The sequence below is a fragment of the Alosa alosa genome, chromosome 18 (assembly GCF_017589495.1).
Source record: "Alosa alosa isolate M-15738 ecotype Scorff River chromosome 18, AALO_Geno_1.1, whole genome shotgun sequence".
NCBI classification, from domain to species: domain Eukaryota; kingdom Metazoa; phylum Chordata; class Actinopteri; order Clupeiformes; family Clupeidae; genus Alosa; species Alosa alosa.
In genome coordinates, this window is record NC_063206.1 from 25,061,045 (window position 1) to 25,076,595 (window position 15,551).

General features: G+C 43.2%; 1 protein-coding gene across 2 annotated transcripts; it reads right to left on the reverse strand.

The window, feature by feature from the left end:
• Positions 1 to 321: 321 nt before the first annotated feature.
• On the reverse strand, positions 322 to 13,156 carry bcl2l11 (BCL2 like 11). 2 transcript variants are annotated; one of them, XM_048269499.1, is made up of 4 exons: positions 12,619 to 13,156; positions 10,436 to 10,788; positions 8,565 to 8,698; positions 322 to 2,677 (listed from the first exon to the last, which is right to left on the reverse strand). In XM_048269499.1, the coding sequence occupies exons 1-4, from the start codon at positions 12,633 to 12,635 to the stop codon at positions 2,546 to 2,548; spliced, it is 636 nt and encodes a 211-aa protein (XP_048125456.1). In that variant the 5' UTR covers positions 12,636 to 13,156; the 3' UTR covers positions 322 to 2,545. The 2 variants fall into 2 exon arrangements, with proteins under 2 accessions (XP_048125456.1, XP_048125455.1); XM_048269498.1 differs by lacking the exon at positions 12,619 to 13,156 and having other exon boundaries at positions 10,436 to 10,927.
• Between the last annotated feature and the right edge of the window lie 2,395 nt (positions 13,157 to 15,551).

Sequence of the window (15,551 nt, forward strand, 5' to 3'; positions counted from 1 at the left end):
TGTTAACCAGATGCTTTAAATGGCTGTGATTAGTGATAGTATTACAACCACACACAGCAGTCACATGTCTGTGTTTGTTCATGTCTATGATGACTCACGATTTCCACGAAATAGCACAATTTGTAAGAACTGCACTCTGATGAAGTCACTGCGTCACTCTCAAATAATCATTAATATTCCAAATCATTCCCTAATAATGACCATTCATATATTTAGCAACATTTTTCTTTTTTAAAATAAAGGAGTTCTACTTGGAAACATTTCCAAGTCAAAGTTTGATAAACTAGCACATCATTAAGAAAAGAGTCGCTGGCAGCCATATTTATTTACAGCAGTATTGCACATTTATTATGAAAGCATAGCAAATTTTCAGTGCAAAATACAAAATACTTTTTAAAAAAAACTGGAGAAAAAAAATGAATGCTACATTTGAACTGGGTCCCGTGAGGTGGACATAGGTCAGCTTCTGCAGGCTCCCATTGCAAATGTCCTGACCATGCTGAAATATGGAGTCTGTCTAAAAGATGGCCCCCGCTGATGCGAGAAGAGTTGTTCTGAAATAAAAGGCTATACAGTAAAAGTGTGTACAATAAGGCTAATGGAACAAAATTACAGGTAAAATACTGGAGCTCCCGGCGTGACCAGCCAACTGCGAGGGGAAGTAATATACCGTTATAAACATAAACACGCAATGCATAGTAATCAAAACACGACAACCAAGCTCTCACGTTCACTCGTTTTTTTTTAAAATTTGCTCACAGGTTTTCTTTCACAATGCTGCTCACAAAGTGTGACTTAGATACAGTACAAAAGAGGATCTTTGGTCTCATTCACTGATTGAAAGACTCAGTGGTGGTCTTTGGCACTGAGTTGATTTGTTTCAAAGAGGTGCAAAAACATGAGGTTGTCTGCTGAAGAGTGTACTGTTTTGACTGTTGTCACTCACACCCTTACGCCTAGGTGTGGCGAGAGGAATGAAAAGTGAGTCCACCACACAATCATATCAAAACGTTGATGCGTTACTGTTGGCTTCCTTTCTCAGAGGTCACTTCTGTAAGCGATGACTTTTTGGCTTTAAAATTCCTAGTACTATTCATTTCAGCTCCTGAATCTACTCCAAGCTTTTAACTGTCCCACAAAACGGTTATAAAAGCGTGCTTTGCAATAGACCAGCTGCTGACAAAAGCTTGCTCTTTGAGGAGACGTATTGCATTATGGGAAGTATGACTGCTTGATTTAACAATATAAATTGGGTGAAACCCACAAAAGATGGCACACACCAAAGTAACAAGTACAATGCCCTGAAGAACTCCATGTCTTTCCACCATTCACACACATATCCTTATTAGCCACGGCTACACAAAAACAGTCTTGAAGCCAAAACACTTGAGTGGACACTAACAGGTCGGGTGGTTATAGTCCCTGTATCAGATGTACACGTACCTCAATATTGTGGTAGAGTCAGTGTAAAAAACAACAACCTGCCTTTGAAACCCTGTTATCCTGGCTCCAGTTCATTCGGTGGTTTTTCATTGACAAAGCTGCTCTCCCCTGTGACAGAGTCTTGTGTTAGATGATCTTTAAATGACCTGGCACTCCAGTGAACAAGCCTACCAGGCCAACACTAATGTTGTGCTGGAAAATTAACACGCATCTGAAGGCCCAGGCCTGCCAAAGGTTACAACAGTGAGGTGATTGATGTTTTGGTGCGTCATGAACAAGGAAAGCTTAAGACCAGTATCAGTTCTTTTTTTCCCCCAGCCAATCAGATGTCATTTTTCTTTCTTTTCCACAAATCATGCATAAAAGCATTCACTTTTAAATCGGAACAGTATTCTACACAGCAATTATCTGTAAAATTGAGTCATAATGTTTTTTTTTTAAAAAAATACATGTGGACAAAAATTCATTTTGCAATATCAACACACAAAAAACGGAAGTGCCACATTTGAGACCAAGAGGACCACGCTAGCGAGCCGGCACGGCCTTTGCAGGAATGTCTGAGATATACTGCCATGCTGCCTAATAACCACTTCAACATAAGAAATAAGAAATGACATCTATACAGAAATGTACAAATAAATAGATATAAAGTGGAACAACAAAAAAAGAAAGAAAAAGAAAACCAAAGAGGATGAAGAGGAGAAATGTTTATCTCCGTCACAGGGCTTAGGCCCTGGTCAGTCCAGGCTATCCGTTTTCGGCTCAGCTTTCCATAGTCATGCAGGAAACTCTCTATTTCAAAAAACAAAGATGAAAAATATCCGTGTGCTGCAGATTTACAGAAACAAACAAACAAACAAAAACAAATGCTCTCCTTGGTTCCGCTAATATCCCAATCTTCAATCTCTGATCTGGTTGAGCTCATCACACCAGAACCCAAAACCAAGTCCAACTGTACAGGAGTTCCACAGCCATTATACAGGAAGGCAGAGAGAGACAGCAACTGCACGTGGCGAATGCGCGCTGGTCATATTTACAATAAGTACACTGTACAAAGTTCAGATGCTACGGGGTCTGCTAAGTTTCCCAACTGTCCAATCAGTCATCTCCTCCTCATGATGTACTGAAAGAGCCGTCCAATCAGAAGGCCCAGGAAGAGCATTACGCCGGGCCCGTCGGGGATCTGCTGCCGTAACCGGGCGAGGACGGCCTGTCCATTCCCACCTGCAGGAGCCTAGCAAGCGGAAAACAAAGATTGGAGGGGTTAATGATGAGATAACATAAACCGCAGGCTAACAGGAAGGCTTGTTTTTTTATTTATTTACAGAGGCAGCTGGGCTCATGTGGAAGTAGGCAGACGAGAAAGCAAATCGCTGCTGGGCTTGAAATTACTCCCACCAAATTGCTGACGAGGTAACTTTTGCTAAGTGCTTCAATGAGCCCCAACATAAACAATGAACACAAGCTAGATCCCACAAAGATTGTAGCATTGGCTAGTCTTTAGTGAGTAGTACAGTACTTAAATGTGGACCCAAAGGATAGATCCAAACCATTGTATATTATATACACAGTATATACTGTATATTCACTCCAATGGACTTTGTATGGACTTGCAGAAAGCTTTGCGAAAAAGATTTGTCCTTTTTTAAGGCATTTCCTCTTTTTATTTGGGGGAGGTCAGTGCGGTCTCGGGTAGGTGGGCCGGCGAGGTGGTGGTGATCTAAGAGCCGGGACCTCGGCAGACTTGGCAGCGGCGTGAGGCCGGAGCAGGTGTCTGTTTTGGCTCGCCACGGCATGCTGTGCCTTGCCTGCCCTAGGCCGCCAGCATACACTCACACTCGCTGCACTGGCACAAAAGGAGCCACTGCGATAAGCGCATGGGCACGTCCCCATGGGGCTCTTGGCAGGAGGCGTGCGAGGAAACCCACTCCAAAAACACACACACACACACACACACTTCCCCTTCAGAAAATAAAAAGAGTGGAACGAGAAAGAGAAAACACACACACACAGACACAAACACACACACTTCCCCTTCAGAAAAATAAAGAGTAGAGCGAGAAAGAAAAAAACACAAGCACAAACACACACACACACACAATGCACTGCCCCCCTCCCCCCATCCAAACTCCCTCCACCACCACCACCACTTGATTACCATCTCTGACTGCCAGGATTAAGCTGGCTCTACTTAGGAGACGGACACAAAGAGACAACAATAACAAAACAAAGTCAACAAAAAGAGCAGGTAAACGCCCTCACGCTACTTCCACCTCGCTGACAGGTGTGTGAGGACTTGAAAGTCGTCTTGAGGGGAAATAATAAGGACACCAATGTACTGAGCGCATGGCATGAATTAGCCCTTGCTAACGTGCTGGACGCTTTTCTGTAAACAAATGAAGAGGAAAGGGCAACCACTCTTCCCCGATGAATGGTGAAAGGTTGTGCCAAAAATCACAACGTACGCCGTCAAAATTGTGTTGCTGTCCGCTTGGAGGAAACGGGTGAGCAGGAAGTGGGATTTTTTTACAGGAAAAGCTTGACCACTCCAGTGAGAGCGACCTGGAGCACTAGCCCCACCCTGCTAATGGGAACAAGTTATTACATTAGGTAGAATTAAAACAAAGACGCAAGCTGCTTTGTGTGGGGTGTTGCACACTGACCCTCACAACCTCTGACAGAGTGCTCTGGGCATGCACTGCTATGGACCCTTTCAACAAGGTAAACAAAAACAATGCTTGAACGTTCTATTTGGGCCCCAATCTACTTCCTCTGCATTAAGATAACATATGGAATGTTAAAAAGGAAGTCTTGTGGGGCCAACTATGATGCTGATAATGGAACTCTCTTGAAAGGGTCCATAGAAGAGAGATGTTTCGATAGAGAAAAAGAGTAGAATGACAGGGGAAATGGTCCGTTTAATGAAATGCAATTAGCTTCAGCCCATGTAGTCCCTGAGTAGCTGGAACTCTTTTGTGCTTGAGACCTGCACCAGTCCTAAAGAACTCCACCAACTCCTCTTTACGCACGCAAAGCTGCTGTGCTTACGGCAGTCTGCATACTGAAACACACACACGCTCATTTAGCAAAACATTATCTACAACACCAAATCTCAGTCACATTGAGAAATTAGTCAAACGCTTCTCTTTTTTCCACTTCTGAATGTGACTGTCTTCTAAGGCGTGACACTAGGACGTCAGACAGAGCCTGAGTCATCTCAATGGAACACTGACTCTGCCTGTGCGTGTGAGAACAGTGAAAATCTATAAGACCACATGCAAGCCAAACAGAAAGCCACAACTTACAGGGCCAGGGCGCTGAAAAACAATCCTCGCGAACTGGGAGCACGGCCCAAAATTTGGCGTAGATGACATGCAATTTCACTAACTTGCTAATATGTTTGCAGATGTCTGTGCAGAGCTGCCAGAGAAAGGCAGAGAACTAACGCGATACAACTCAACTGTGCCTGGGCTCTCACTTTACCTAAAAGAGTTATGCAGCTGTGAAGCGAGCTCACTTGTGAAAACACACACACACACACACAAACAGATGGCTTCAGAATCTATTAAAACACTCACACTCACACACCAACCATGCACACAGATCATTTTATATAGATAGGGAATCTCAGTTGTTTCTCATTTTGTCATCTTTTTTAAACAGCCTGTCAAGTAAATAGAGGGTAAAATGCTGGTCTCTGTTAAGTACTGTAGAAGTAACACCAAACACTAGTGATGGGTTTATATATGGGGGTGCTACTAGCTCTGTCTTCAAAATGTGTCAGATGGCGGCGTCAATATAGTTTTAAGCACTGTACTGAAATCTTAACCATTAAAGTATAATGTTTAGAGATAAGTATGTGGGTATAAACAAGACCTGTAAAAAAATGATTCAATTATTCAAATGGGTTTTTGTTTACAGATCACCAGAGAAAGCCAGTACTCTAGTCTAGGGTTAATGGGGGTAGTAACCTAAATGTGGAAGCGTAGGCCTACTATTTGTCTCCGTGGAGCATTTGATGGCTTTTGCATTATGCTACAAGGACGTCGTTAGCGTTTGCGGTAAACAGTGAGATGGGAGTCATGTTTTTTAACTCGTGCATTATGGGCTCACCTCAATGATAAACCAGAGAGGTTGCCTACTTTAGAATAATAACCTCTTCCCCCGAAGCCTCACATCTGCTCTGCATTATCCACCCGATCGCTCCCTCGCTCACTCACTCGGTCACTGGCTAGCGTTAGCCTCTCAACAGCCGCTGTCCACTAATTCCCGCTACCAGAGCCCACAGCGGGAATTTCCTCTGATACAGTCACCAGTGTTAAGGGTAGGGAGAGGAAGGGGAAGGGATTAATAACACACACCCACACACACACACACACACACACACACACACACACACCCACACACACACACACACCCACACACACCCACACAAATCCAAAGTATGCCAGCCGCCCGCATGCAAATCCACTGTGCACCTGCAAGTCCTTCCCAGAAGCCAGAGTTCATAAACTAAATGCTATACCAAGTGCACAAAGTGAATCAAAAAAAAAAAGACAGCAGGAGGAAAGCATGGCATCCTAAGGGCCCAATCGCAGAGAAACACTGATGGCAGCAGCAGTGGTGATGGACACAAAGCAGGGCATCCTGATGGTCTGTTTCTGTCAAAGACAAGCGGCAGCAGCAGTGTCAACAGCAGCCGAAAAGCGACAGCGGCAGTAGCTAGCCTAGCGGCCCTTGGAACCTGTGTGCAGACTGACTGACCCCCGGAGATAATGACAAAGAGCGGGGCGGCTAAGGCCAGAGTGTGTCTCCATGGCGCTGGAGAGGCGGGCCAGTTGGATAATTACAGCCCAGAGTCTAACCACAGGGTAAACATAATGAAGCCGGCGTGAAGCCAGGCACAGTCACGTAGCCCCGCAGACGTCTGTCATTGGCCGGCCGGCAGGCAGGATGCTACGCTACCGCTAACCTTCTCCTACCCCCTGCTACCCATCCCACCCCAACCCTCCCAACTCCTGCTCTGACCACCTGGTCCGCCTCCTTACCCTGCCGCCACACGTGTAGTAGTGCTTGTTAGCAGTGACACAGAATGGAGGAAACAGACACCAGGCCTTTGTGTGTGTGTGTGTGTATGTGTGTCTCTTGGCTCTTCGATGACTCGCTTCCTGTGCTGCTACACACACACACACACACACTCACACACGCACAAACACACTCAGTCCACAGTCTCTTACTCACTCATCCCACATCTACTTGGTCTCCGTTCAGCCTTCTGCAATCTCTTAATCTCTCTTTCTCTCTCTCATTTTTTCAGTCTCTTCTTTATTTTTTCTCTTTGCCACTGACACACTGAAACGCTTGCGGTCTAAGCTGGAGTGCAGAGCTGTGGGGAGTCCGACCGAGAGAGTCCATCCCAGCAGTGTGTCACTGGCCCCAGGCATGGCTGCAGGGCTTCGTCATGCACACATGTGGACAACAGAGGGGGAAACTACTGGACAGAGGGGGAAACTAGAGGCAGCTCAATGTGGGGTACGACTCTTACGAAAAAAAAAATACTATTGTTGGGGTGTGTGCATGCACCAGATAAACATCCGTATATGACTTGAAGCTTAGGCATTTGAGGAAGCTCTACTCCCTGAGATTCCGTACTAACATTTGGTCTTCCAAACTCCAAACCTCCATTCCACCAGCTAAATGCAGAACGTCCAACAGAAAGATTTGAACCAACGGGTCATCCAGAATGTTCTGGTTGTAATTTGGTTATTGTCAGAACACACATGCTTCCTGGAGAAATAGGAAATGAAATGCACAATCACTCACAGACGGACACATTGTGTGTCTTCTCTGGACCCTACGTGGGCACACATACTTTAAATTCAGAATGTAGTCCATTTTCAACAGGGAAGAGAGTACAATTGAGAAAGATGGCTTGAGAACTTGTTCAAGACTTGCTTGAGAAACATCTCTCTCTCTCTCTCCTCCTCTTATAATCTCCAGTCTTATTCCTTCTGCTCTGAAAAAGTTTGAGCTGGGTCACATTTTCCTGATAGACTTGAGGGCTATACTACGAAGTGAGGTTACTGGTTTACCCATGTAAATTCAGGAATAACCGCGCTGACCTCCAAACAACAGATCTCTTTGGAAACAACAGCTGCTCAGTGCAGTGTCCTTTTAGGGGTCAGTGGTTACTCCCAAAGTTACCCGAGTTAGCCAGTCACCTCACTTCGTAGTACAGCCCATTGGTGACATCGTATGCTCCCTACAGGCGGTTGTACGTTTTTTTACACCCTAAAGATGGTGTAAAATCCACAACATGGCCACAAAAAGCCAGCCAACTTTAAGAGCTGACGGACTCAGAAACAAACCCGTGCTAACAACCAGCACTAAACCAAACCAGGCTAACCACACTTTTCAGTTAGGGGAAGGAGGGGGTGGCTGAGGACTCCTTCACTATCTGATCTGAGAACAGCCTTGTGCTGAACTAGACCACTGACAAGGACGGTGCTTCCTACATAGTAATGGTGGCATAATCAACCTCTATGCCATTGTCAGGCAGTGGTGAGGAACAGAGAAGGCAAAAGATAAAACTCCTCAGTCCAGAGAAAAGTCTACACTGTAGTACACAGGGCACCTTATCTTCAGTATGTTGATAGGGAGTAGTCTTTAATCCTGACTGTAAATAAAGTGATGCAACGTAAGGAAACTGCCAAAGTAAATCCAAGAAAGAAAGTCTGCTCCTGTTTTAACAGTATGCACATCCATTACAGCGGTATCTTTCCATTATAAAATATATGCAAACAGTTTTGCATCCTGCATGTTGCCGTCTTCTCTTGAAGTGTGAATATAATGAGGAAAACATGTAAATATTAAACTGCAGATCAAAGACATGATAGCACCTGGCTGGAAACAGTAAAACTGTGACAGTTTCCTTTTCTTTTTTTCTTTCTTTCAAAAAAAAGAAGAAAAAAAAAAAAGAAATTCCCTTGGTCATAGGTAAGCAGACGTTGCTCCATACTGTGAAACATTTCATCACCATCCTGACTTAATCCTCTGGTTTCTCTGCAGGGCTGTCAACAGTCATTTCTCGCATCTCTGACAACCTGGCTTACAGTACTCACCCCACGAAAGTACAGGTGGTCGAATTCATCGCCGATGCGCCGCAGCTCCTGAGCTATCTCCTCCGGTTGCATATCACCCACACTCGTTGCTGTCAGGTGGGCTCTACAGAGGGGCAGGGGGACAGACCATAGCTCTGCAGAGGACATGAGGGTAGACAAAAAAAACACAGACACAATAAATATAACACAGAATTTGATATAAACTTCAGCATCCTTTTACACAAACATGTTTGGATGGGGCCTCCTATGAGTCACTAAAAGAGGTGAGAGGCGGGTAGGTCCACAAGGGCAGGGACGCCGCTGTGGGGGTGGGGTGGTGGTGTTAGGATGATTCTAGGGCCCAGCACTGACAGGGCCCCCCCAGAGAGCCCCCCCAATAATATTATATATTATCAGGGGGCCCAGAATTATTGTCTATCATAGGGCCCAAATTATCTAGCAGCGCCCCTGCACGAGGGTGATGTGAACATGCAGGCATGCAGTTTACTACAAACTCTTCTCAGGGCGTTCTGGTCCAAGTGTTTTGTCATGAAAACAAGCGAGAGCATTTAGAGTATGGGACTGAATTTTGAATCATTTAGAGAACACATTCTGGGTTTATAGCTAATAGCAGAAAGCCAGTCTGGCTGAACTTGCGCTGATCTCTTGTAATGACTCAATACATTCTGCTAGTTCTCAAACCCAATCATAATATGACCACAAGGCAGATTGTCCTCTGGACTGTCGTATAGTATATTATCAATTTCATTCTCATTATTACTCAAACACTATCACAATATCTTGCCCAACTTACTTTGACCAATAAATGTTTATAACACCATAATTACTACAAATGTGTCAATTACTTATTTGGCACAGACTTACAAAGCAATTAAGGAAATGGCCTATCAATGTTTTTCTTCTTATAACCATATATTTTTGATTGTTTGAATAAATTAGGATGTCTAATACAGGATCTCATCTTTTTTAAAAAAGGATTTCAAATGTGTGTGTGTGTGTGTCTTGTGTGCTCTGAAATCTGAAGCACTTCCAAACACACAAAACTTCAGTTGCGCAACCAACCCAACCTGGCTGAGATCAGATAAGTTATTGTTGTTTTTAAGCCATTAAGAAAAGCCTTTGTGAAATGATGCACGTGAAACACTGTAGCGGGTGATTTCAGTAGGAGATAGCGAGGAGATCTCTCCCTTCTATCTATTTAGCTCTCCATAGGAAAATGGCCAGAGCTGGAACGCTGTCTAGGGCACACAAAAGCCACAGCACTCTATTTTGACTGGAGTGGTAGCATCTACTAAGCCCCCTGCTTTAGGGCCCCATCATACAAAAGATTGTATTTAAATGAAACAAGCAAATAGGTTCCCTCTATCATGCCCACAGACCACACTGATACACATGCCTGGTGGTCATTTTGTTTAAAGTTCGGGGAGAGGGTTGAGAATGGTTAAAAAAAAAAAGGTATCCTCCACCCCCTCCCACATCCAGATAAACCGGGTCTGGTTAAATAAATGGAAAAACACAGAACTTTTGTACATGGACGTGACTGTATATAGGCGAAGGCTACTGTGGATATTCGGTGATTTTTCAGGTGTGATGTTCATTGCCCCGTCAAAGAGGGCGTTTAAAGTGCACTATACATGCATAGACGTCATGCAGAAAACACGCGGAGGTAGAGCATGGTGAAGAGACCAAATGCTACTAAAGCTGCCAGTCATCGACAGGACTGCATTACACAGTTCATACCGGCTTCGCATCTTAAAGGAAGGCTTGTGATACCAGATCCTCAAAGGTGAGAGTGGACCTTGACGAGGCACAGTGACGCAATACATTTGTACACGTGCATGCAAGACAACCGCCAGCCAGGGGGTGCTTACCATGACTCGGACCACTGTGTTGAGTTTGAGACAAGCTGTGCATAGCATGAGTAATGACTTGACTAGACAGACTTGGCGTTTGTGTCGACTTGTTCGGCCTACAGGACGGCGTCAGTGGGGAGCTTGGTACAGAATCAGACGAAACATATCCACTGGAAGAGTTGGACACTGTTCGGTGACCATGGGAATTTTGAGACATGGTTGGTTCAGATCGGCACTGGTCCCTCTCAATCAGCCGAGGTCTGTCAAAATGCTGGGGTTTAGAGTCTGCTTCATCCACCGGATGAGTCTCTCCGCTGCTCTCTCGCTCAACTACGGTGGTTGGGCCATTCGCCCGGTGACGGTCCTGTCCTCTGCAGGATAAATACAGTGGATTGTTACGCAGTTTACTTTGAAGGCGCCTGGGTATTTTAACATTCATCTTCATATTAATCACCATACAGACTAGAACCATCGCATGGACGTCTGAATTCAGCCATAAAATTAGGAAGCTGATATTAACCAATTCAAGAGTGGCGATCCCGACTGCTCTCTGTATGTTTTGTTAGATTTTCGACAGTCATAAACTAGTATGTAAAATGTTTCCGCGTTTAAACACAACAAATCCACGTGGTTTTGATGTAGAAATCCAAGTGAGTTTTCCTCAAGTTTTTTTTTTCCTCGTGCGAATTTTACCGAGTCAGTTCCTCGGCTCTCATTGTTCCGCAGAGCTGATTCTAGCTTGTTTGAAAAAAGGGGAAAAAGTCGAATGGCTGAGTCGTAGCGTTGTTAACAACTGCGTCACAAATAAACTCAGTTTAAACCAAGTTTACTTCCTAATTCTCCCTTCGACGTGAACGAATGTTGTTCCCTTTCAGTTGCCTTAACTAAATACATTATAGCCGTCCCTGGAAACTGACAGCTATGTTGTCTGGAATACTGGAAATAACAGTCAAAACAAATTACGCAAAGAAATGTGAACGCGCAATAAAGGCAAATATCACCCGTGCACTGTATCAGCTTACAAAACGTATAGGTCGACTTACTTTGTATGATGAATGTATAAAGCTGTAACTGAAATGTCAGACGGTAACTTAAGGTAGCCAAGGAATCATTTTAAAAGCAAGAGCAGGGTGCGGGTTATAACAACATTGCTTTCAGAGGCTCGTGTGTTAGAGCCGCTTTGTTATGAAAAACTTCACAGCTGCGTCAGAATATTCATAGCGCCACGGCCAAACGTGTGGCGTGCGTTTGATGTGATTGGATCACCGCTATGCTGAGTGGCAGAGCAAAAGACAAACGAAATGTATCCAAAGAAATTCCCTCTAGCTCGTCTACGGACACCGTGCTGCCCCCAAGTGACAGTTTAGTGTACACTACCTAATGAGACTAATGAAACGGGATGGCACGAAGAGGAATATGAAAACAGTGTATCTCTCAAACCCGTGCGCGTCAGTGAAATACCTGCAGTTGACACTCGAGCAAAAACGGTCGTTCCAACTTTTCTTGTCATTGGGTAATACTTGGCTCCACATTTACGCACGCGGGTGCAAGCTGATTGACGAAAACTGCACTATTGTAGCCTATCCAAGTCTTTATGTTGCACGTATATATTCTATTATGTCTACATATTATAAATACGTACAGACTTCCATGTCTATTGCCTCTCGCATATGCCGTTCGTGTAGATAATATCAATACTGTTGGTGACATCGAGCTGAGTTTCCAAAATAAACTCACTCGGGGTAGCCGAGACAAGATGTAGCTGCGTCCCCTCCGCGACGGCTAAGCGATGGAGCAACAGTAAGATCAGGGACCGAAACGGATTAAAAATTGATTAAATATAAGGCGTTTGTAACATCAACATTACGTGTGTATCCTGCTTTTGCACGACATAATGACCAATCTAAATAACTTCGTAGCTCGATTCGTATTGTATTCGAGAAAATATTCAATAACATCTTGCGGTTTCCATTGGAGTTATCTTGGTGTTTTGTTTACTAAGTGTAGGCTACAGCCTTTGTATGTTTTGTGCAAAACGCGTGCAACCAGTTCGCTTTCTCTAATCACAGCGTAGAAGCGTAACGCTACCGGTGAATATGACTGGGCTATCTGTAGCGAGCGCACCTCGGCATTTTGGTAAGAAACTAAACATTGTTTTAAGTTCTAACAAATCGAGAAAGGTTAACATTTCATGCACTTACCTATGCAAATGTGACATGGTCAACTGGGTCAAATGTTTTTAGGGATCATGACAGCCGTGAAACTGACAAGACAACGAAAAACAAAACAATTCCGACCCGTCTGACTACGTGTGAGAAGCAAAAAGCCTGCGACCGTTAAGTCCAGAAAGTTTCCAGTACTGTTTCCAAACGTGAAAGAAATGTTCTTAGGCTAAGTTCTCCGTGGAACCAGCCATCTCATGTACATCGTAGTCACAAGTGTATTAGTCTTTGTTTCGTGCCGATGAAATAGTCCATCTCCTTAGAGAGATTCACTGCGTCTGCTTTCCTCAGCGTCCCTGCGTGTCTTGAGGCGCAACTACGTCCCGCCTACACCGTCTGGGTGGGGTCAGGTTTTTTTTTGTCGTGCATCACTTTGAAAACTACACAACAATGACTAAAATTATGAAGTGAACGCAGTGGTGTGTGAAAGTAAGTCTGCACAGGGCAAAACCTCAACATGATCCACAGACAATGTCATGCGTAAAGCAAAGCAGTAAAGATTGGCTGCGGACAGGGGATGTCCATCTGTCGTTTTAGCTTCCTCTGATTGTGGCTAGTTTTCGAAAAGTTTGTTGTTGACAGTCAATGAGATTGTCAGCAAAAGTATCTCATGATTCTTTTCACATCCATTTTGGTTTTAGGATATTTACTTAGTACTGCAAGGTGAGCAATGTTTGAACATGTTAATACCCCCTTCATATACAGTTTATTACATAGAACAAAATGCATATTGAAGGGCATTATGTCATTTTAGTATGAGATGATGCAAGCATTTTACTACGGATTTATCATACATGTATTGTACAAGTATGGCAAGTATGATTTCTATTCATCAACTTTAGCACTATGTGTACAGACATGGGTATCCAGTATAAAAACTTTTGTTTTGAGTTGTGTTCAGTTTTCTGTTTTCAGTTTGAAAATGAGATCCCAGCCCGTGTGTGTGTGTGTGTGTGTGTGTTTTGTTATTCTGCATTTCTGTGTCAACTCAATTCTTACGGGTGGTGTCAGCAACCTTTCGAGACGTAAACACTTTTGGATAATGACTACTAAAGTTGGCAGTAAGATTCATCTGCAATATTTGCTCACATATTTCAAAAATCTCTTGCTCACTTGCTTGCATGTGACAGACCTTCACCCACATATTCTCAGATGATTTGTAAAGGCACTTGTTAGCCAGCGATTTTTGTAACTGATCTAAGACATGAAACAAGGTCATAATAGGTTGTATTTATTGAAATTCTGAGCAGTATTATGGTAACTTTACAAACCTAAAATACATCACATACCTTGGCAGACCATGGCAACTTTAAGCATAATATCTGGTGCATGACCACTAATGAAAAATATTTCAATAATAATTTAGGGAAATACATAATTACAATATAATAACAGAATGAAGAAGAGCTGGTGATCCTTAGACACGCTTAAAAGCAAAAGAGAAATAGACAGACATACAGGCCACAGCCAGAGACTTTATCAAAATACGCTGTAGAAGATACAACATCTCATATAGAAAACATTTGGAATGATATTCTTTTCTGCACCATTTGCAACTGAAATAACGGCAGTGAAGTATTCAGAATACTTGGTCAGAGCTATGGTTGAAAGCTGTGAATGGTACACAGCAGAAGATAGAATACTGTCCGTCACTAATACCGATGACATGACATGATGATGACAGCTAGATTTCTTACATAACCAATGGCCTCACCTATCCCCGCTGTTAAGGCCCCTTTGTCGACCCGTTACAGCCCAGGTCAAATGAGTTAGACGATGACATAAAAGGAACAATTTAACTGACCAATCAACCAATTCTGTCTTGAAAGTAATTGGTGTGAATAATTACTTAATATTAATCTTAGACTGGCAAACTTCAGGAAAAACTCAGGAATCAGGTTTATTCTGTTACAAGCAGAGAGGGTACAAAAAATGGTCTATGGTCTATGTAGCCTAGGCCTCTAGGGCCTAGGTTGGCCTGTAGCCAACCTCTCCCTCTCTTCAGTTCTCCATCCTTCTAATCTTAGTCTTCTTCTGACAAACATTGCAGTTTAGTTACTTTTGTATGGGTTAAACAAAGGAAAAAAATGGCGGCAAAACAATCCCACGTGATTGGTTCTCCACTTGGCATCAGACACACCTACTCACACCAACTTCACACCTATCTGAATAGCATGAGGAGAGATATCTTATATATCAGAAATATCACTTATAGAATGTTCCAAACATTCTCACAATCAAATCATTACAATCCTTGTACTGAGACTATCACAATGATACCAAACATGAATATATTTACATTTCATGACACATGGATACATTATACCAAGGTAACATCCTTTGTCTTGTGGACCTGATAGCCCTTAGAACCAGTACATTAGCATTTCATTGGGGGAGGGGAGGGTGTTTTTGTTTTAAACCAAGAAGGGCCACATGGCCAACTGAAACTAGTCTAGAAATTAAATTATTATTCATTTTAACCATAAAATTATTGCTATCAGTCTAAAAGCAGTCTTAAAAAGTTATCAGCAAAAAGAGTTTGTGTTGTATGTGAAAGTTGTGTGGAAAATACATTGGCATAGGTCTAAATCAGGGGTTCCCAAACTTTTCCACGACAAGGCCCCCCAAATACCATTAGGTTCTGGCCAAGGACCCCCTTGATGTGTTATTAAACCCATCGACAATACTACGGCAAATGTAAAAATACATTAAGCTAATCCTAATAATTATTTTAGCAACAAGCACTTCGCGAGCAGTGTGTAAAATTGTATTTGGGGCTTTCTGCTATATGAAAGCTATCACGCTACTATTATTCCCAGTCATTATCATGGGAAATATAATGTTAAGATATGCCTAACATTATTCTAATGGCATTGTATAACAGCCCTCATAGTAATAGGTATATTTTAGAT

Excerpts from the sequence above, each read along its gene's own strand:
- bcl2l11 (XM_048269498.1), bottom strand. The coding sequence starts at position 10,889 with ATGGTTCTAGTCTGTATGGTGATTAATATGAAGATGAATGTTAAAATA. Across the intron at positions 8,699-10,435 it reads ACACAGTGGTCCGAGTCATG|AGCTATGGTCTGTCCCCCTG; the intron begins GTAAGCACCCCC and ends TGTCCTCTGCAG. Across the intron at positions 2,678-8,564 it reads ACCACCTGTACTTTCGTGGG|GCTCCTGCAGGTGGGAATGG; the intron begins GTGAGTACTGTA and ends TCCGCTTGCTAG.